This window comes from Nycticebus coucang, chromosome 12, assembly GCF_027406575.1.
Source record: "Nycticebus coucang isolate mNycCou1 chromosome 12, mNycCou1.pri, whole genome shotgun sequence".
NCBI lineage: Eukaryota > Metazoa > Chordata > Mammalia > Primates > Lorisidae > Nycticebus > Nycticebus coucang.
Window position 1 is genome coordinate 69038226 of NC_069791.1, and position 22229 is coordinate 69060454.

General features: G+C 42.1%; 1 protein-coding gene across 8 annotated transcripts in view; it reads left to right on the top strand.

Moving 5' to 3' along the window:
* Positions 1-22229, top strand: part of TRRAP (transformation/transcription domain associated protein) — a 124622-nt gene that overhangs the window by 89575 nt on the left and 12818 nt on the right. For 4 of the 8 annotated variants that reach the window (XM_053554838.1, XM_053554840.1, XM_053554843.1 and 1 more), the window contains 14 exons: positions 39-326; positions 461-598; positions 1654-1766; positions 2184-2319; positions 4096-4287; positions 5793-6021; positions 6564-6829; positions 7262-7362; positions 10534-10735; positions 12332-12496; positions 14067-14157; positions 15580-15779; positions 17367-17628; positions 21991-22216. In XM_053554838.1, the coding sequence (XP_053410813.1) occupies positions 39-326; positions 461-598; positions 1654-1766; positions 2184-2319; positions 4096-4287; positions 5793-6021; positions 6564-6829; positions 7262-7362; positions 10534-10735; positions 12332-12496; positions 14067-14157; positions 15580-15779; positions 17367-17628; positions 21991-22216 (2609 nt within the window). The remainder of the gene's footprint in view (positions 1-38; positions 327-460; positions 599-1653; positions 1767-2183; positions 2320-4095; positions 4288-5792; positions 6022-6563; positions 6830-7261; positions 7363-10533; positions 10736-12331; positions 12497-14066; positions 14158-15579; positions 15780-17366; positions 17629-21990; positions 22217-22229) is intronic. The other 4 variants (XM_053554841.1, XM_053554844.1, XM_053554842.1 and 1 more) reach the window with 3 other exon arrangements.

Genomic DNA, 22229 nt, shown 5'->3' on the forward strand with positions numbered 1-22229 from the left:
TGAATACAGACCTGAATTAGCACCCCCTTTGGTTTCAGGCTCTCACGGGTGAGATAAGTCCTTTCCTGTGCAGTGGCAGTCACCAGGTGCAGCGGGATTGCCAGCCCAGTGCATTGAACTGCTTCGTGGAAGCCATGTCCCAGTGTGTCCCTCCGATCCCCATCAGACCCTGTGTTCTGAAGTACCTGGGGAAGACACACAACCTCTGGTTCCGATCCACGTTGATGCTCGAGCACCAGGCTTTTGAGAAAGGGCTGAGTCTTCAGATTAAGCCAAAGCAGACAGCAGAGTTCTACGAGCAGGAGAGCATAACTCCGCCTCAGCAGGTGACTCTACACTTTAGATAAGGACATCTCCCGGGTGATTTTAAGTTATAACACAGTCAAGTTGCTTTATCCAAAAATAAATAAATAAATAAATTGTGTCATGAGCTCCTAGAAACCATGATTTATATTTTCAGGAGATACTAGATTCCCTTGCTGAACTTTACTCCCTGCTACAAGAAGAAGACATGTGGGCTGGTTTGTGGCAGAAGCGTTGCAAATACGCGGAGACAGCAACTGCTCTTGCTTATGAGCAGCATGGATTCTTTGAGCAGGTAGCCACTGTTGAGTGACACAGCGGGGTTGCATGGTTGACAAGCACTTATTTATAATGGTTCTTTAATATCCTCAAGTTGGAGTTCACAAATAAGTTGTAAAACTTTTTTTTTCAGATTGATAAGAGAGTACATGCCATTAGGTTACGTTGTTTGTGTTTGTTAGGTGAAGTCCAGGTTGTAGTTGAGTCCTTCAGCTAGGAGGTGTGCCCATGCATATGAATACCCCTAAATTATGCCTGTTCGGTGAGAGCTTACCAAACCCCTGCTCCTCCCCTCTCCTTCCTTCCCTGTTTCTTGAATTTAATGGTTGTTTTCTTTCACGTGGGCATGTAGTTGTTCATCTACTAGTTTCATATTAATATTAGGTACGCTGGATACTTGCTTTTACATTTTTGTGATACTTTATTTAGGATACTTTTTTTGTGATACTTTATCCAGCTTCATCTAGGTAAATACAAAAGACTTGATAAAGTCAAGTGATGAAACATTTAAATTCTGAACATAAAGACCTTTAATTGAAATCTCAATTTAAGAGAAACCTACATATATGACATGAGCATTTTTAAAGCACAGTCCTAAGTCCTTTAGCAGTAGCTGCTAATGTGGATGTTTTGTGTCTGTCATCACTGGTCCTCTTGGAAGCCGTAGGCATATGTTTTAGTCCACCTGTTTTGTCTGTTTGGTGTGGCATGGGTAACTGTTATAGGGTGTGATTCTCAGCACTGTGTAGGATGCTGAGCTGTACAAGCTCCAGAAATAATGGTCACAGCCTCATGGCTTCTACTTTGATCACTAAAGGATAGAGAAATTAATTCTGGGTCTAAACGGCCTCCCCTCCTTTTGTTCCATGCAGGGAATCATGCTGCCTGCTTCTCCCCTCCCACCCCCCCACCTGTATGAATAGAGAGTTGTGGGTGTTTTGTGGTCTTAGAACCAAGTCTGAGGCACTCTCAGGTCTGTGATCCACCTTCCTCTAAACAATTGAGCAGTGGCAGTGAAAAAGTTGTGTTTTTTGTTAAACAGTGGTTTGAAAGCATTATTAACATTTTTAGGCACAAGAATCCTATGAAAAGGCAATGGATAAAGCCAAAAAAGAACATGAGAGGAGTAACGCATCTCCTGCTATTTTCCCTGAGTATCAGCTCTGGGAAGACCACTGGATTCGGTAAGCTGAACACAGTGTTGGATGTATTCAAGATTGGGTTAAGAATCCACACCAAATAAAAATCTCTCAAATTTTCTCCTAATAAGTATTTTTAAAAGGTGACTTTGCTGTGTGGGAAAAAGAACAAACAAAACTCTAAGAAGAATGTTTAAAGTCTTGAGTAATTAGTGATAAGTATTTCCTGCCTCTCTGCTCACCGGCTCTGGTGCTTTGGGCTCTCTGCAAAATAGAAGGCAGTTCTTGATGTCCATGGGGACACCTAGGTAGTTCACGCTGCAGTGGGGAAAACCATGGTGTCCGACAAGAGTCAGCCATTGCTGTGTTACTTTTCTTTTGTAGAACGGAAATATGCTACTTAAAATCCCTCCCCCCATGGTTTTTGACTGAGCTTTTGTTCTTGGATCTCTGATCTTTCAGGTGCTCTAAGGAGTTGAACCAGTGGGAAGCTTTGACAGAATATGGCCAGTCCAAGGGCCACATAAACCCCTATCTTGTCTTGGAGTGTGCTTGGCGGGTATCAAATTGGACTGCCATGAAGGAGGCACTGGTGCAGGTGAGATGTCCCCCACCTTCCTGCGATATTCCCTGCAGCTGCCTGGGGTCCTTTTACTGAAGCTATGAATGTCACTTTCGAAGATTTCTCTTCACCTAGAACAAACTGGGCATTTTGGCAGTTGAAAGATATCTCTTGGGAAGGAAGAGTTCTTTTGGTTATCTCTTAACAACTTTCCTGAATTTGAATTAAATTATCATTAAGGTAATAGGTGTTAGTTCATTCAGTTGTGCTAATGAGTATCAGTTGAGGAGACCTTTGGACACAAAGTGGTGATGTCTGTAGAAGTTTGGAAGAGGGGTCAATTTTATTATGGGTTGTGTTAACAGAAACACTTGGAGTACTGACAAATGCAGCAAGGGTGACTGGACAGCTCAAGGCCTGGCATAGTAAATTGTCAGCCAGATGTTGGTTGAATGAGACAGTATCATGTTCAAAGTATGTTATGTGCAGGGTGGAAGTGATGATAATATAGTGCAGTGATTTTCTTTTTTTATTTGAAAGAGAATCTCACTGTGTTGCCCTCGTGCCCTGGCATCACAGCTCACAGCAACCTCAAACTCTTGGGCTCAAGTGATTCTCTTTCCTCAGCCTCCCAGGTAGCTGGGACTACAGGTCACTGCCACAACACCTGGCTATTTTTTGTTGCAGTTGTCATTGTTGTTTAGCTGGCCTGGGCCAGGTTTGAACCCGCCACCCTTGGTGTATGTGGCTGGTGCTATAACCACTGTGCTACAGGCACCAAGCCATTCATCATTGGATTATTGAGAGCTGAGAGGGTTCTTGAATATGAATGTGCACGAGAACTAAAATATCAGAAAAGAAGCCAATGTGTTACATGTAGTATAAATGCAAGGTGGCGTTACTGTTAAGGTCACTGCACACGGAGGAGTATTTTTTTAATCTTATGTACAGTGAGTCTTATAAACTTCCTGTAACAGGAATAGTCATCTTTTTAGTCACAAAGAGATTATGTTTGAAAACTTCAATTGTTGTATCGTTTATAGTTTTAAATACTTGGTAAAGATGGATAAAATTTAACAAATTCCAGTATTTTCTTTAAAAGGCAGTAGGCATGAAGAGGGCCTGCTTCTTCAGGAGCAGAAGTGGATCACAGTGGTCTCCAGCTGTGTCCCAGCCCCGTGTGAGGAGCAGTGTTTAGTCTGGTCTTGTTTACTGCACAGTAGGAGCACTACTGGAATGTGGGAAATCTGAGAGACGTTTTATATTAGATCGTAAAGTGTGGTTTTTAAATGATAGCTAGTAAATTTTATGAATGTTGCTTCATATTCTTAAAAATTATTCAGCGCCTGAATAATTTAATTTCTCAGGGCAACAAAATGTATTGGGAACAATTCAAAATTTTACCAATATTTGTTATATTGGAGAGTAATATATATTTAAAATCTATTATGTAGTTTAAAAATACACTGGCTAACTTTGCAACAGAGTGGTAATTTTTCACCTTATCTGTCATGACAGTGTTGATCAGTTTCTTTTTTGGAACTACTAGTGAGATGAAAGCAAGGAGCCTGTGGTGCGCCTTCATAGTTAAAGAGGTTAGCCGCTCACTGGAATTTGAAAAGGAGAGTATCTGGAAGAGGCCATCTAAATGCGTGACTTCTCTAAAGAATACAAATTTCTATTTATAACCTAATTTATGTTCATGGCTTTACATGATTGGCTACAAACAGTTGGTCTTTTCCCTTTTTATGACCCCTTATACTGAGGAGAAGAATGTCCATCACTTCCTATGCATTATTCTTTCCCTACCAGGTAGAAGTAAGTTGTCCAAAAGAGATGGCTTGGAAGGTGAACATGTACCGAGGATACCTAGCAATCTGCCACCCAGAGGAGCAGCAGCTCAACTTCATCGAACGCCTGGTGGAGATGGCCAGCAGTTTGGCCATCCGCGAATGGAGGCGGTTGCCCCACGTGGTATCCCATGTGCATACACCTCTTCTGCAGGTGGGGACGCACCCTCTTGTGCCCATGGTCCTGTGGCCAGAGCACTCCGGTCCAGGCTTAGTCCTGTATGGCAGCTGTATGGCAAAGAGGAAGCTCCTTCCTTCCTTCCCCCCTCTTGTCTTTATTCACTTACTTCCTGTCCTCAGGGAAAGCAAGGCCAGGGGAAAATGTCCAGAAAAAAATATGGCTTCAGCTTTCTGGAGTTCCTGGCCCTCGTCACTGACTGAAGACATTCTCACAAGTGATTCTGATGATATTGATTTTTGCTATAGGAATTTTTTTTTTTAGTATCTACTATACCACCATCAGTGTGATGCCACTGTTCAGTCTAAAACAGTCCCAACCTCTGAGATGTATAAGACTGCTGGTGAGGCTGGACGCAGGGGCACATAACCTGTAATCCCAACACTTTGGGAGGCTGAGGCTGGAGGATCACCTGAGCTCAGGAGTTTGCGGTTACCGTGAACTATGATGCTGCCACTGTACTCCAGCCTTGATGACAGAGTGAGACCCTGTCTCAAAAATTACTACTGGTTAAAGTGCCGATGCCTTGTCTTTTCCAGTAAGCTGGTGGGGAGGGAGGGAGGGCAAGATTAAGATAAAGGCTTTATAAATCTGCTGAATATAATGAATTAAACATGAAATGGATATCAAAAGCATAAATTCTAGCAATTTTAAAAATTAAGATCAAACAACAAGGTATAGAGCACTGAACTAAGTGTAATATTTAGGAGATAAACAATATTTAGAACAATGGATTCTGCTTCTAAGGAGCATTGAATCTATGGAAGTGAACATAACCATAGGAAGCAAAATTTAAAACAGGTGGAAGGCTATGACTTAGAGCTGTGCTGAAGGACTGAAGATAAATCTAATAAGGATTTAGAGAAGGGAGACATTCCCATGGGCCATAGGAAGCCAGGGATGCAGTTTGAATAGGCATGGAATTGGTGCCAAGGCCTTCCAAGTAAGGACGTGGCAACATATTTGGGGTTTAAGGATAGCAAACCAGACAGACTTAGAAGGGATATAGTTCAGAATGTATTCATGAGCCCAAAGCGATGTATTTGACATGACAAATGCATGTTGGTAGAAGGCAAGCCTGCAGGCAGGAAGGCTGGTGGTTCTGGATTGATTCAAGCTCAAGCTTAGGCATTGGCAGGCAAGAGAGCCAGACATAATTGGTGGCAAAGGGAATGGCAAAGAGGAGGAAATCGTTGGGGGAACTGTCCACTAGCCAAGTTTCATGTCTCCACCATTGTTCTCCCAACCTCCTATTTTACAGTTTTAAATTGGAGGTGAAATCATAAGGAGAGTAGTATTGGGGGTGCAGAGTAAGTGAAATGTGGAATCTCAAGTGTCTATGTAAATTAGAGTGTTTCCTTTGGTAATTGCTTTGTAAAATCTTTACAGTAATCAAGATTCCTGACTGACTCTGGTGTGCCTTTTTCATTTGTCCTTTAATGTAATGCTGACTCTGGAATCTTGTATGCTGATCCCTTTAGGCAGCCCAGCAAATCATTGAACTTCAGGAAGCTGCACAGATAAATGCAGGTTTACAGCCGACCAACCTGGGGAGGAACAACAGCCTGCATGACATGAAGACTGTAGTGAAGACCTGGAGGAACAGGCTCCCCATCGTATCTGATGACTTGTCCCACTGGAGCAGCATCTTCATGTGGCGGCAGCATCATTACCAGGGTAAACCGACCTGGTCCGGCATGCATTCATCATGTAATTTTCCAGACGCCCCACTGTTCTGGTTTCATGTCTTTGTTTTTGTTTTATCTTTTCCCAGATTTTATATTTTGGGGTGGATATGATAGGTTGGGGAAAGTGGCAAAAGGAAAGATGAAGGTGGTGGAAGATGAGAAGTTGTTTTTCCTAACTGTTAGATTTTCCTTTTTAGAACAGCAAACACTCTGGGGCGCATTGGGGTGCATAGTTCCTGCCTTAGGAAGAGCTATACTCGGTGGCTCTGTGTAGCCTTTTCTGGTTGCCTGGTCCCCTGCTTACCCCCTAAACTTGCCAGGCGTCTGCTTGTTTAGGACAGCCTTCATGATTTAATCAGCCAAAATAGGCATGCTGAGTGAAGGAATTAGTGCCTTTTATAACTTGTGGTATAAAATACAAGGAAGAGCGATGAGGATTTATCACAGAGCTTCCCTTTTTCATAAGCCATGTGTGTGTGTTTTTCATTTTTTACTTTGAGCTTTACTGTGGAATGCTGAAAAATGTTTGATGTGGGCTCATAATTCATGTCTTTGCTTCCCTAGCTATTGTAACTGCATATGAAAATAGCTCTCAGCATGATCCAAGCTCAAATAACGCTATGCTTGGGGTTCACGCATCAGCTTCAGCAATCATCCAGTATGGAAAAATTGCCCGAAAACAAGGACTAGTCAATGTAGCTCTGGATATCTTAAGTCGCATTCATACAATTCCAACTGTTCCTATCGTGGATTGCTTCCAGAAGATCCGACAGCAAGTTAAATGCTACCTCCAGCTGGCAGGAGTCATGGGCAAAAATGAATGCATGCAGGTGGGTGGCAAACAGGCTCAGTGGTGGGAAACCAGAATGTGAAGGGGAAAGGAAATCCCTTAAGTGCTGAAATTACATTTTGTGTTCTCTGTTCTACCATATACTTAGTTGATGTGTTTAAGGAAAGAACAAAAGTATGTGATTATGAGGGTGTAAGGTAGATTTTGGCTACGTTCAGAGGAGTATTAATAAAAATGATGAAACAGACTAAACATATAAAGCTTTGGAGAAAATACCCTTAAGAATTTAGGATTAAGTTTAACATTGAGTAATATGGTTTAAATACAGAATGTTAATCAACAAATTCATGGTAGTCAATTTAAAGTATATTTGTCAACGAGGTACTTAGGTAAATATTTTTGACACTTTCATATCATCTAGAAATTTCAAGAACTTTTTTCTATTCATTTCTTTTTTCTTTTCTACAAACAGGGCCTTGAAGTTATTGAGTCTACAAACTTAAAATACTTTACGAAGGAGATGACAGCTGAATTTTATGCACTGAAGGGAATGTTCTTGGCTCAAATCAACAAGTATGTAATCTTGTAAATACTATGTGTGAGCAAGGTAGACTTAGAAGATGCTTCCTGTTGCCACGTCTCCATTCAAAGCCATTTTGAATATACAGGGCTTGCATTTAAAATTAACTTATTTTTAAATAAGGGAACAGTTTTGTGAAGATTTGTTTTAAATTCATATGACATAGAATGCATCATTTAAAAGTATCTGATTTTGGTGGGTTTTAGTATATTTACAGTGTTGTACAGCCATCACCATTAGCTAGTTCTAGAACATTTCCATCATCCCCAAAAGAAACCCCATATCTGTTAGTCCCTCCCTTTTTCCCCTCCCTGTTTGCCCTGACAACCCTAATCCATTTCTGTCTCTATGGATTTGCCTATTCAGAACATTCACATAAACAGAATCATATGATATATGGCCTTTTGTGACAGGCTTCTTTCACTTAGGATGTTTTCAAGGTTCATCGATGTTGTGCGGTATATTAGTACCTCATTCCTTTTCGTGGCTGTATAATACTCTATTGCATATCCACACGTTTTGTTTATCCAATAGGTGATAAAATTGCCATTGTTTCTACTTTTTTAGCTTATTTTATGAGTAACGCTGCTATGAACGCTCATAAACATGGCTTTGTGTGAGCATATGTTTTTGGTTTGAGTATATGCGAAGGGTTACAATTGCTGGGTCTCATATTTTACTTCTCTATTTGTTTATCTTTTGGAAGAACTGCCAAACAATTTTCCACAGTTTGCTACACCACTTTTTATTCCCACCAGCAGCATTTGAGGTTTCCAGTTTCTCTATAATAACATTTATCTGATTATAGCCATCCTAGTGGGTGTGAAGTATAGTTCATTGTAGCTTTGGTTTGCATTTTCCTAGTGATTAATGATGTCAAGCATCTCCTCATGTTTTTCATTGTTAATTTGTAATTCTTTATATGTCTGGATAAACATCTGTTTCAGATAAATGCTTACAAGTATTTTCTCACAATCTGTGATCTGTCTTTTCACTTTCTTGATAGTAAAACGTTTTTAATTTTGATGAATTCCAATTTATGTTTTTTTTTTTTGTTGCTCGCGCTTTTATTGTCATGGTCTAATTCAAGGTCATAAGCATTTACTTCTGTATTTTGCTCAAAGAGTTTATAGATTTAGCTGTTACATTTAGGTCTTCGATCTCCTTTGAGTAATTTTTGTAGGTGGTATAAGATAGGGGTACATAGTCATTCTTTTGCATGTGGGTATCATGTGCCACTACTAGTTTTTGAAAATTTTTTTTTTCCCCCTGAATGGTCTTGGCACCCATGTTGAAAATCATTTTACCAGACATGTGTGGGGTCTGTTTGGACTCTGTAATTCCATTCTTCTGATCTGCTATCTGCAGTCCCTTTTATTTCCTTATGAATTTTAGGTTATTTTAATCTATCCATTTACACAAAAAGAATAGTTAGAATTATGATAGAATTGCGTTGAATCTGTAGATCAATTTGAGGTATATTTTGCCATCTTAATATTAAATTTTCCTAATTCACAAAAGAAAGACCTGTAGGTCTTTAGTTTCATTCAACCATGTTTTATAATTTTCAGTATACAAGTCTTGCACCACTTGTGCTAAATTTATTCCTAAATATTTTTATGTAAATAGAGCTATTTTCTTAGTTTCATTTTCAGGGCATTCATTGCTAACATTTAGAAGTAAAAGTGATTTTGTATATTGATCTTACACTTATCAATACTGGTATAGTGTCATTTCCTCTGGCTTTTTGTGGACTTCTGTAGGATTTTCTGTATATAAGATTATGTCATCTGTAAATCAAGATAGTTTTACGTTTTCCCTTCTAATTAGGGTGCCTTTTATTTCTTTTTCTTACCCAGTTTCCTTCTCTAGAACCGCAAGTATAATATTGAATTAAAGTGAGAAGATTCTTGTCTTTTTCTAGATCTTAGAGAAAGCCTTCTAGTCTTTAACCAGTGAATATGTTGTTAGCTATGAGTGTTTCATAGATGCCCTTTATTGAGTTGTGAAAGTTCCCTTCTGTTTAAGTTTGCTGAGTGCTTTTATCATGAAAAGATAATAGATTTTGTCAAATGGCCTTTTTCATGTCAACTGAGATGATTGTTTTTTTCCTTCATTCTGTTAACATGGCATATCACATTGATTTTTTTTTCTTTTTTTGTAGAGACAGGGTCTCACTTTATGGTCCTCGGTAGAGTGCCGTGGCATCACACAGCTCACAGCAACCTCCAACTCCTGGGCCTAAGCGATTCTCTTGCCTCAGCCTCCCGAGTAGCTGGGACAAAAGGCGCCCGCCACAACGCCCAGCTATTTTTTGGTTGCAGTTCAGCCGGGGCCGGGTTTGAACCGCCACCCTCGGTATATGGGGCCGGCGCCTTACCGACTGAGCCACAGGCGCCGCCCCACATTGATTTTTTTGTTTGTTTATGTTGAACCACCTTTGTATTGCTGGGATAAATCCCACTTGGTCTTGGCGTATAATCCTTTTAATGTGCTGCTGGAATTAGATTGTTAATTTTTGTTGAGGATGTTTACAACTATATTCATAAATCATATGGTGTATAGTTTTCTTGACGTCTTGTACATTACCAATGTGATAGTAAAATGGTGTAACTGCCATGGAAAATAGTTTGATAGTTTCACAGAAAAGTAAACATAGAATTGCCACATGATCTAGCAGTCCCACTTCTTGATATACATCTAGAATTAGAACAGATACTTGTTCAGAAATGTTGGTAGCAGCACTATTTGCACTAGCCAAAATGCAGAAACAACAGAAATGAGTAGATAAACAGAACGTGGCATATGCATACGATGGAATATTATTCAGTTATTAAAGGGAATGAATACTGATGCTACAATGTGGATGAACCTCAAAACACTGCCCTAAGTGAAAGAAGCCACACTCAGAACATCACACAATATATGACTCAGTTTATATGAAATAGGCAGAATAGGTTGATCTGTGAGACAAAGTGGACTGGTGGTTACTGGGGGGCCGCTGGGGGAGGGGGATCAGGAGCGACCACTGTGAAGGAGGTGGTCGCACACATCGTGGATCGGCTCAATGCCCCTGAAATGTTCCCTTTAAAATGGTTGGTTTTATGTTATGTGAAGCTTCACTTCAATTAAAATGTCTCATTTGATTTCTTGTCTCCTCATAGGTCTGAGGAAGCAAACAAAGCCTTTTCTGCAGCCGTGCAGATGCATGATGTGCTGGTGAAAGCCTGGGCAATGTGGGGTGACTACTTGGAGAACATCTTTGTGAAGGAGCGGCAGCTGCACCTGGGCGTATCTGCCATCACCTGCTACCTGCATGCATGCCGGCATCAGAATGAGAGCAAGTCAAGGAAGTACCTGGCTAAGGTGAGACCGAAAGAATTAGCTTTGTGCAGAGACCCCATCTGCTTTCAAGTTTGGATCAAAATCTACTGATTCACTAATCCATGCTGGCTGTGAGGCATGATCTCATACCTTGACTCCTAATTCTCACCGCTCTTTAAAATGTCTTCACAGTTCCATTTTATAGCTGAGAAACCTGATACCTGGATATACTTAGGGTCCTAGGACTTATAAGTGGCAAAGCCTACCCTGGAATCTGGGTCTTAGATCTCCAAGTCCAGTGCTCTCTGTGGGATACCATGCTGGACAACTAATTCCAAAGCCGGATGGGGAGATCTGGAATTAGAACTGACCTCCTGGCCGCCTGCTAGATTTTTGCCTCTCACCTGCAGAGCTGCCCTCCACAGAGTCACAGAGCTGGTGCGCTTTGATGGTCACCATGGTCTCTTTCCACAGTGTCCCAGCACAGCCCTGAACTCAGGGTGGGTGTTTGCCATGTGCTTGCCGAATGAAGGAGCACTCAAGATGAGATTTCTTCTGTGTGTTGCTTCCACTTTTCCCTCCCAAAAAGCAGATGAATAAAACTCAGAATTAATTCTTTGTTGTTGTTGTTGTTATAGTTTTCATTTTTTTTTTTTTAAAGAGACAAAGTCTTACTTTGTCGCCCTCAGTAGAGTGCTGTGGCGTCACAGCTCATAGCAACCTCCAGCTCCTGGGCTTAGGTGATTCCCTTGCCTCAGCCTCCCGAGTAGGTGGGACTGCAGGCGCCCACCACAGCGTCTGGCTATTTTTTTGTTTCAGTTTGGCTGGGGCCGGGTTTGAACCACCACCCTTAGCATATGGGGCTGGCACCCTACTCACTGAGCCACAGGCACCGCCCAGCAGTTCTCATTGTTGTTTTAGCTGGCACAGGCTGGGTTCGAACCCACCAGCTTCAGTGTATGTGCCTAGCACCCTACCTACTGAGCTACAGGTGCTACCCAGAATTCTTATAGAGAAATTAAGAATAAATTGTTCTGTCTGTTCTATTTTGTCCATTAAGTGTTTGGGTTTTTCAGAATTCCTTCATTTAATATCAAAATTTGTAAAGTACATCAGCACAGTGTGGTTACAGCCAACTACAAACACACGAAGTAGTTGTGCAAATACTCACTGACCCCAGAATTGCTGACTTCTAGATGTAATTGTTTCCGACATGCAGGGACACCAGGCTGCCAGCATGTGGCCTCCCTGATACTGGGGTGATGAGCATCTGAGATTTTTAGTAAAAATCTGTTTTGTTTGGATGAGATCGTGAATGTGAAGCAGGTTGCAGGCCCTAGCCTTCTGCCTGTCACTTCCCTGTGGTCACTGATCATTGCTGGCTAGCAGATTGGAGCAGTTAGTAGTAATTGTTCTTAAAGCCAATTCAAGAGGAAAACTGTATCCCAAAATTAGGTTTTATTTATATTGTAAGATTTATACATTTTAAGTTTAACAACTGTGTTCACATTCTTACAAATATTTCTCCACATGGCCAGTCAAACTACTCTGTGTGGTATTTTAATGTTGGGGAAAAAGGCACTTGATTGAGGGCCTTACAATTGTCATTCAACTCCTGAATTTTTTCTTCTGTCTCAGGTGCTGTGGCTTTTGAGTTTTGATGATGACAAAAATACTTTGGCAGATGCTGTTGACAAGTACTGCATTGGTGTGCCGCCCATCCAGTGGCTGGCCTGGATCCCACAGCTGCTCACCTGCCTGGTCGGCTCTGAGGGGAAGCTGCTCTTGAACCTTATTAGCCAGGTGGGAACAACAAGACGTCTGTGTTCATGCACAAAAACAATTATGGCTTCATTTCGTACAAATTTATTTTCTCTCCAAAGTAAATTTGAGTGCTTAAAATATTAAGTCAAAGGAATGGGAAGACTTTTATTATTTAGGTATTACTTAATCTGAAGCATAATAAGAAGTTATTAAAGAACATAACAGGGTCAAAATGAAGTTTAAAGCAATCCAGTGTTAAAATTATAATTTCTTTATTGAACATTTCCCCACATACAGTGCAAGTATAATAGATTGTTAAAAAGGTAAAATTGCTGGTGGGTAATCTGAGAATTATAGTGAAATGTATATCTGATTTCCTATCACATTAGATACTCTTTGGAGTTTCTCTTAAGACTAAAATGTGCACATAAATGTTATTGTCACTGTTTATACATCTCCGCTGTATCTGTAAGAGACAGTTCTCCCAGAAACTGGGAGCTGGGCTGGTGAATTGGAAAAGCCAGGGAACTATAGAAAGGCATAACCATCATTTGAGAATGGTTCCAGAATGTCCCTCTCCTTTGGAAAGACCAAGAGATAGAGGAAGGCCCAAAATGTAGAAGAAATTTAAATAAAGTTAGCTCTAGGGTACAGAATGTTTACATCTGATTTCCTATCACATTAGATACTCTTTGGAGTTTCTCAGTATGTTTGAGTTTGCTTTTGCAAAATTACAAAGTGCTGCATAACCTTGTGAATGACTGGTGCAGCAGCCGCATCTTTAGAAATACACCGTTCTGTCCTGTTCACCTATTCAGTTTGCTCTTTACATGTGCTGCACCATCCATGTTGTGCCCCAGAAATGACTTTCTTTTTTTCTTTGAAAGGATGTAGCTATATTGCTTAAGAGTTTATCTGTCTGGATGCAGATTTAATATGTGTCACTGTCATTCATGGAACATCTCTTCATGTGTGTTAGCTACTCTGTGGCCTATGGCAAAGTTAGATATTATTTATTTCTTTATCTTATAGGTTTATTTTGAAGGATTTGAGCAACGTGGTAATAGACTCAGCCACAAAACTCCAGTTTTGTAAAACTGGTGTTTCTTACCTTAAATAGACATTTCTCAATCTCTTCCTTGCTGTAGTTACACAGAATGGAGGCATTTGCTAATGGGACTAATAGTTGGCTAAAAGTAGTTAACAATTTGCAGTGAATTGTGCTTAGTATAAAGATTAACTGGTATTTATTTTATTTGCCTCAGTAAGATCCAGGGACATACATATTTTGCCTCCCTCAGTTTATTAAAAAGAAAGTGTGGTGGTTTCTCTGTCATTAAAAGCCACTAGGCAGAGTTGATGAAATAGTTGATGACACTACTCTAAAAGACCCATGATCTATCTTGGGTCTTCTAGAGCTGAACTGGGTATTTCATCTCCTCTTTAATCTGGCTTCTCATATGAGGCCAGAGGCATAGTATTTGCTTCCTTGGTCCAAATACAAACCAGAAACCCATTTTCAACATGACAATTACTTTCAGTACAAATTGTCTTCATCCAGAAGCTCAGTGGGGAGCAGAGCTGTTTATTATTTTGTGTCTCTGAACAGGTTGGTCGAGTGTATCCCCAAGCAGTCTACTTTCCCATCCGGACCCTGTACCTGACCCTGAAAATAGAACAACGGGAGCGCTACAAGAGCGGTACGTCTCCAGTGGGGCCAGCTGGCCAAGTCTTGAAGGAGGTGTTCCGCAGGAGTGCTCCACACCCAGCCCCTGTGAAGATACCTCTGCCTCCAGCACACCCTGAGCCGTATGGCCTGCCTTTTCTTTAATCAGTGAAGGAACACTTTGGGGTTGGGAGACAAAGCCTAATGTCTGAATAAAATTTGTGGTTTTCCTTTGTGAGGATGTAATTTGACCCATAGGTAGAAAAAAATACACGAAATTTTTAGCTCTGGAAAATTATAAAGTTTACCTTGACTCAGTAGTGAATGCATTGCAGTAAGCAGTATTATCAGCTGTTAGAAGAATCAGCATAGAAATCACTGTCATGAGATGTTTGTAAAAATTTACTCAATATAAGATCTTTGTATTGGATTGCCCTAGTATGTAAAGAAATAATTTATTTAGGCTCAGCGCCCGTAGCACAGTGGTTAACACCGCCAACCGGGTCCGGGCCAGCTAAAAAACAATGACACCTACAACAAAAAAATAGCCAGGCATCATGGTGGGTGCCTATAGTCCCAGCTACTTGGGTGGCTGAGGCAAGAGAATCACTGAAGCCCAAGAGTTTGAGGTTGCTGTGACCTATAATGCCACAGCATTCAACCAAGGGTGACATAGTGAGACTCTTGTCTCAAAAAAAAAAAAATAATAATAAATAATTTATTTAATGGTTTCAACTATCCACTAAGCATAGTACTTTAAACAATTAGAGACTATATGCTTCACAATGTTTTTAATACCCAGAGTCTTCCTAAGGACCTGGCCAGTAAATGAGACTTGGTGGCTTAGCAGTTACATAGCCCTTCTCTGCTCTAACTTCCTGGGAGTCCAGCTAGGCAGATTTGTGTCTCATCATTTGAAAATTTAAGATTTTTTTTTAGTTTGAAGACTAAGGATAATGAACTAAATGCAGAAGAAATGTGTATAAAGTGTTCTACAATGTATAGAAAAAAAATAACTTTTTTTTTTTTTTTTAATAATATCCCTTTAAAATTGTGGTTTGGCTTTCCTGGATGAAAAAATGTAAGCTTCCCTGTTTATTGTTTTAGATTTTTTGAGCTTTAGTAGCACAGAACATATTATAAAATATTTTTCCAAACATTTTTATAACCGCTATACTTATAAAAAAGTTTAAAAGGAGTGCCCAGTGAGCCCTTTGTATACCCAGGTGGCATGTTGTCACATCTGCTTTCTCTCTTAACATAACTCACCCCTGAGTCCCCCAGTGCATTTATCCTGAAACCAGGTCTTCTCCTGTAGTCCCTGGGGAAACAGTCTTGTGAGGATTCACACACCAGCTGGAACCTGCGTTCCTTTGGCCAGTGGGTCCTGTAGCGCCCCAGACTCTGGCTTAAGTCAGTTGTGCGCTGACATTGGCGTTGTGTGTGTTACTCTCAGATTCTGGACAGCAGCAGCCAAGTTCAGTGGGTAACCAGTCCCATTCTGCATCAGATCCAGGGCCCATAAGAGCAACAGCACCAATGTGGCGCTGCAGCCGAATCATGCACATGCAGCGAGAGCTCCACCCAACTCTTCTGTCTTCCCTGGAAGGCATCGTCGATCAGATGGTCTGGTTCAGAGAAAATTGGCACGAAGAGGTATTTGGATATGATCTTGCAAAAATTGCCTACTTGTAGAGGGAACTGTCATTCTGTATGCTTTTGTGGCTATATTATCTTTAGGTTTAGCTGCCTGGTCATTTTATATATTTGTTGTTTGATTTAGCAGTGGAGCAGGCAAAAGTAGTTAATCTTTGCACTACAGCCTTAAATATTTGAAGCAGAAGACTTCAGAAGTAGAGGGTGAAATTGAGAAGGTCATTTCTTGCTGTTAAAAAGTTTGCTTGCTCACTTAGCCCAGTGACAGAAGCGCTGCCAGGTGACTAGTGTGCATAGGAGCAGTGGCGTAGGCCACATAGTTGTATTTTCCAGAGATGGGGGTTAGATCTCAGCAACTAAGCCACCTCCTTAATGATGTTTGTGTAAGCAAATGAAAAATAATACACACTTTGAGGTTGGGCAGAGTAGCTCACGCCTATAATCACAGCACTCTGAGAGGCTGAGGTGGGTGGATTGCTTGAGCTCAGGAGTTTGAGACCAGCCTGAGCAAGAATGAGACCCTGTCTCTACTTAAAATAGGAAAAATTAGCTGGGTGTCCTATGACTACAGGTGACTATAGTTCAGGCTACCTGGGAGTCTGAGGCAAGAGGATTGTCTTTTTTTTTTTTTTTTTTTTTTGGTGAGGCAGAATCTCACTTTGTCACGCTTGGTGGAGTGCCATGGCATTATTATAGCTCACAGCAACCTCAAACTCTTGGGCTCAAGTGATCCTCTTGCCTTAGTTTTTCTATTTTTAGTAAAGACATGGTCTCACTTTTTGCTCAGCTGGTCTTGAACTTGTGAACTCAAGCAATCCACCATCCACCTACCTCACCTCCCAAATTGCTAGGATTACCAGCATGAGCCACCGCATCTGGCTAGAGGATCTCTTGAGCCCAGGAGTTTCTTTTTTTTTTTTTTAGAGACAGAGTCTCACTGTACTGCCCTCAGGTAGAGTGCCGTGGCGTCACAGCTCACAGCAACCTCTAACTCTTGGGCTTACGCGATTCTCTTGCCTCAGCCTCCCGAGCAGCTGGGACTACAGGCGCCCGCCACAACGCCCGGCTATTTTTTTGTTGCAGTTTGGCTGGGGCTGGGTTTGAACCCGAGTTTCAAGTTGCTGTGAGCTATGTTGCTATCCCACGGCAACAGAGTGAGACTCTGTCCTAAAAAAAAAGTACACACTTTGCTGCCCAGATATTTATCTAGCTGCATCACAGGGCTAGCTCTCATTACTGTCAGAGTTTTTGTGTGTGCAGACAAGCAGTAGGAGCAAAGCTATCTGAAAATAAGATTTTTCAGTGGTTAACCCACAGACAGGTATGTGTATGGTCCACAAAAGTGGTTTTCTGTTTCTGTGTTTTTTTTAATGTTCAGGACCCTTCACTTCTCATGGCTAAAAACACCAGCACCTGGTGTGGAGCGCACAGGCATCCATCTGTTGTGTACATCCCAGTCTTACTCATGCGGGGTGGGTCCAGAAGCAGCTCTGCTGGAGGGGGCTGTGCTTGACAAGCACTGGGGCCGGCTGCTTGCCTGCAGGGAGAGCCCTGTTTTGTCAGTTGTCTTTGGCCTCTTCCCACTAGGTTCTCCGGCAGCTCCAACAAGGCCTGGCGAAATGTTATTCCGTTGCATTTGAGAAAAGCGGAGCAGTGTCTGATGCCAAAATCACCCCCCATACTCTCAATTTTGTCAAGAAGTTGGTGAGCACATTTGGGGTGGGACTGGAGAATGTATCCAATGTCTCCACCATGTTCTCCAGTGCGGCCTCTGAGTCTCTGGCCAGGCGGGCCCAGGCCACTGCACAGGACCCTGTCTTTCAGAAGCTGAAAGGCCAGTTCACAACGGGTGAGTCTCACTTTTATTTTTTTGTGCCTATGGTAGGTTCCCTGTGCTGTTATTCGTCAGCCTTTGACGTCTAAGGTAATTATATCTGTTCTGTTTTCTTATCGCCCAAAGCCTAAGGCTGTGCATCCTTCCCTCTAGCAAAGAATGGGTTAAGATTTGAAGCAGAAGCTACCAGGCTCTAAGACACGGTTAGAACACACATGATTTGCAAGTCCTCGTGCCCTCCCCCGACCCTTTCTTCACTTGGGTTTGGTGAGAAACAGTGTAGGATGCGACAGTAGATTTGCAGGTGCAGAGCCCTTGCCGGGGATTCTGGGGTGTGACAGGGTGGTTGTATTTCAGTACTGTGTCTGGTTCAGGGCAATGGATTTTCTTAGACTCGCAAATGCTCAGGTTCTGACTCTGTGATCTGAGTCTAGTTTCCCTTAGCCCAAGTTTCTTCACCTACCAAATAGGGATCCCCACCTTTAGCATGCACACAACCCACAGTCCCGTCATACATACCCCTGCCCACCACTGTACACAGGCACAGCAGCGTCCCATGCTGGTTCTCCTTGTTCTGCCTCAGCTCAGGAGCCCCTGGGTGCCCTGTCCCAGTGTTGAGCTAGCCACCCCAGCAGCTCCTACAGGCTCTTACGTCTCACACAAGTGATTATCATGTAAAAACAAGGTTTGTCTGATAGAATTTCCCAGAAGTTCAAAAAAAGCTGAAGTGTTTTTGTAATAATCTATAAAACATTATTTCTTCACTATAGGTTAAACCACAAGTTTACATTTTTTTGCCATTTAAAATATGTTTTAAAGTGTCTTAGAAAACACAGTTAAGAATATGTGTGTATATAGAGTATGTTGAAATAATGCAAAAGAAAAAAAAATTATCCCATTGATGGTGAAGGACACTTTTTGCAGTTGCAGCCATGATTGATTTGGGTTTTTTTTGTTTTTTTTTTTTAAACATAGGCTGTCACTCTGTTGCCCAGGCTGGAGTGCAGTGACCCATTGTAGCTCACTACAACCTCAAGCTCTGGGGCTCAAGTGATCCTCCCAGCTCAGCCTCCCAAGTAACTGGAATTATAGATACATGCCACCACACCCAACTAATTTTGGGTGCTTCCGCATGCTAAACCCACACCTGAGGAAAGTTTTCTTTGAAAAATAGAGGACAAGTCACATCCTGTTATATCTTTTATTTTGAGGTGCTTTCATCAGCTTAGGTTTCTTTGTGAAGTTCATGTGATCTGTGGTCTGTCTGCTACCTTTCTCTGAAAAACAGAAGAGTCTGAGTTGAAAGTTTTATGAAAATCATCATCTTTTACTTAAAAGAACACATGCTTTTATCATAAAAGGTCCAGATGATTAAATCAAACATAGTCTCAAATCGAGAATCAGAAATGGGGCAGATCGTCTGAGTTTTGATGTTTTAAAAAAAATCACAAAAAGAAACCAGAAAGAAGTCAGCTTATGAAGCTTCTGATCTACCACAAACTGTGGCAAGTTTTAGAAATTTAAATCGGGAGCCCCTCTGCCCTTCTGTTCCTCCTGTTCCCGGAGGAGGTCATTTCTGCTCTTAGCACTGCTTTCTGTTCTGTAGCAGTGCTGTCTATGTCTGCTACTAGCCAGTCTGTAAAGAGGGGGGAGAAATTGTACAACCAGCACACTACATTTATTCCAGACAAATGAAGACTTATTTTTGTTTTTGTTTGTTTGTTTTTTTTTTTTTTTTTTTTTTTGTAGAGACAGAGTCTCACTTTATCACCCTGGGTGGAGTGCCGTGGCCTCACACAGCTCACAGCAACCTCCAACTCCTGGGCTTAAGCGATTCTCTTGCCTCAGCCTCCCGAGCAGCTGGGACTACAGGCGCCCACCACAACGCCCAGCTATTTTTTTGTTGCAGTTTGGCCGGGGCTGGGTTTGAACCTTCCACCCTCGGCATATGGGGCTGGCGCTCTACTCACTGAGCCCACAGGCGCCGCCCCTGAAGACTTATTTTTGTTTGGGAAGTTGTATGTGATTATTTGACATAGCCCCAAACTGGAAACCAACCAAATGTCCTTTCAGAGGTATTGATGGATAAGCAAAGTGTGGTAAATTCATACTCAGCAATAAAAAGGAATTAAATATTGGTACAGCAAGTTGGATGAACCAGAAAGAAATTACGCTGAGTGCAAAAAGCCAATTTCAAAAGGATGATATTGCATCATTCTTACTTAGGAAACATTTGGGAAATAGCATAAGAACAGAGATGGAGAATAGCTTAGTGGTAGCCAGGTTAGAGAGGAGAGGAGATTGGTGTGGCTGGAAAAGGTAATAGGAGGCGGTCTTTTGGGGAAGGTACAGATGAGTCTCTTGAGTATAGTGGTGGCTGCACAAGACTACACACGTAACAAGACTCACAGAACCACACACACAAGTGCCTGTAAATGATGCAACTGAATCAGCACTGGATTGTGCCATTGTCACTTTCTTGGTTTTAGCATCGTACTGGGGTTGGATAGGACACTGCCATGGGAGGAGGGGTTCAGGAGTATGGGTCACTTCTTTGTAACCGCCTGTAAATCTATAATTATTTCAAAATAACAGTTAAAAAGGTAACAGATTAGGCATGAGCCTGGCAGTTGATCCATAGTGGAGAAGAAACAGCCCCATGTGTGAATCTGCCTGTGTCCTGGAGGGTGGGGAGTGGGCTCTGTCGCAGTTCTGCTGGGGGAGCCTTGCCCTGTCTTACCTTGGTGCGTGACAGCCTCTCCTACCACCTGCTCGTGTGACATTGCACTCTGAGGAGTGCAGAGGAAGGAGATGACAGAGCTTAAGATGAAGGAGAAACCAGATGAATGCCATGAAAAAAAAAACAAACACAAGAAAACGCATTGACTCTCCTACTGATTGTGTCTGTGTTTACAACTAAGTTCCTACATGGACAATTTTGATTAGGCTATAGAATAGCCACAGATAGTAGACTGAATGCCTACTGTGCTCTTCCTCATTTAATTTAATCCTCGTGGGATAGATGTTAATCCTGCTTCTATTTCATGGGGGAGAGAAATGTGTCCCCAGGAGGTTCAGTAATAAGCTTAAAGTCCCACGGCTGTGTGCACGCCTGGACAGGACCCACTTTCCAGGGCTTCCCAGCTCACAGCGCTGCCCCACACCGAGCACTGTGCCTGGGGTTTAGTTCTAGAGTTGGCACCTAATGACAAAATTACCTGAAAATCTTAACATGCCCTCGAAGTACAGTGTATACAGGAGTTTATTCTGTGTCTTGTTTTATTTAGTCTGACAGCCTGATTTTCCTCAAGTGTTTGGATTAAGTCACTCTTCTGGGTTGAACACCTACAGTGCAGAACTGTTCAGGGGTCATTTTATTGGGAGCATGTGGTGGAAAGTTGCCAGCTTATCCGCAGAGCCACACGGGCAATGTGTTAAATACACAGCTGATGGCAGCGGCAGCATCCAGGGTGGGAAAGGCGAGGGTAGATTGGCCATGCTCGCTCTGGGCCCTTGGCTGTGTGGGCTCTCCTGCTTGGCATTAGCCAGGCCTTCATCACTTTCTGTTTCCAAACCCACCCATCGGTCACGTTGTATGCTCAGCTCCCTTCTAGCTGCAGCTGCACTAGGGATCCTAGGGATGCAGCTCCCTGGGATGGGGGAGGTGGGGGGAGGCAGGTCTTAGCCAAGTCTGCAGGAGGCTCTGCCTAGCAGGGGAGACATACTTCGTTCCTTTACCACATCCAGGTGGTGTGTGAAGGTGTGCCACTATCGCACAGCTAACGTTTCATTTGGGCTCAGGATAACCAGTCTTTGGCAGCCTGGGGACAGGGCCTGCATGGCTCCCATGGGCCCTGCTTTATAACAAAAATGTATGGGGGCAAGTTAGGCAACAGGATTCCCTTCCAGTGCCAGAGCTCATCTGGGAGGAAAGTGAGGTTTTCTTAAAAGGATTTTTAAATTTAATTGATCTTTTAATATTGAGCCTCAGTAACATCTAAGAAATAGTTTAACAAGGGATTCTGGATGGTGGTCTTTAGGCCCTGATGACCCAAGCTCCCAGACCATTGACAGGATTCACAGGCTGCCCTCCGTTGAACTCCTGGCATCTCCGAGGGCATAAGCCTCACACGCTGAGCTGGATACATAGGGGCTCACATGCATTGTTACCAGAAGAAGAACCTTGGGGTGTCTTGGTGCTCATTTCCCTCCTCTCAGTGCTGTGTGGTGCCCAGACAGGAGGAAGAGGTCTGAGGTTCCTCAAGACACACAGAATGTGTTTAACTTGTAGCTGTAGGTGCTTAAGCAGTAGTGGTCATAGTGAATTAGAAATAGCCCAAATGATTTAAAATGTTTTTAATGCTTCTTATTTTGAAGATTTTGACTTCAGTGTGCCAGGATCCATGAAGCTTCATAATCTTATTTCTAAACTAAAAAAGTGGATCAAAATCCTGGAGGCTAAAACCAAGCAGCTTCCAAAATTCTTCCTCATAGAAGAAAAGTGCCGATTTTTGAGCAATTTTTCAGCACAGACAGCTGAAGTGGAAATTCCTGGGGAATTTCTGATGCCAAAGCCAACGCATTATTACATTAAAATTGCTCGGTGAGTGAGCTTG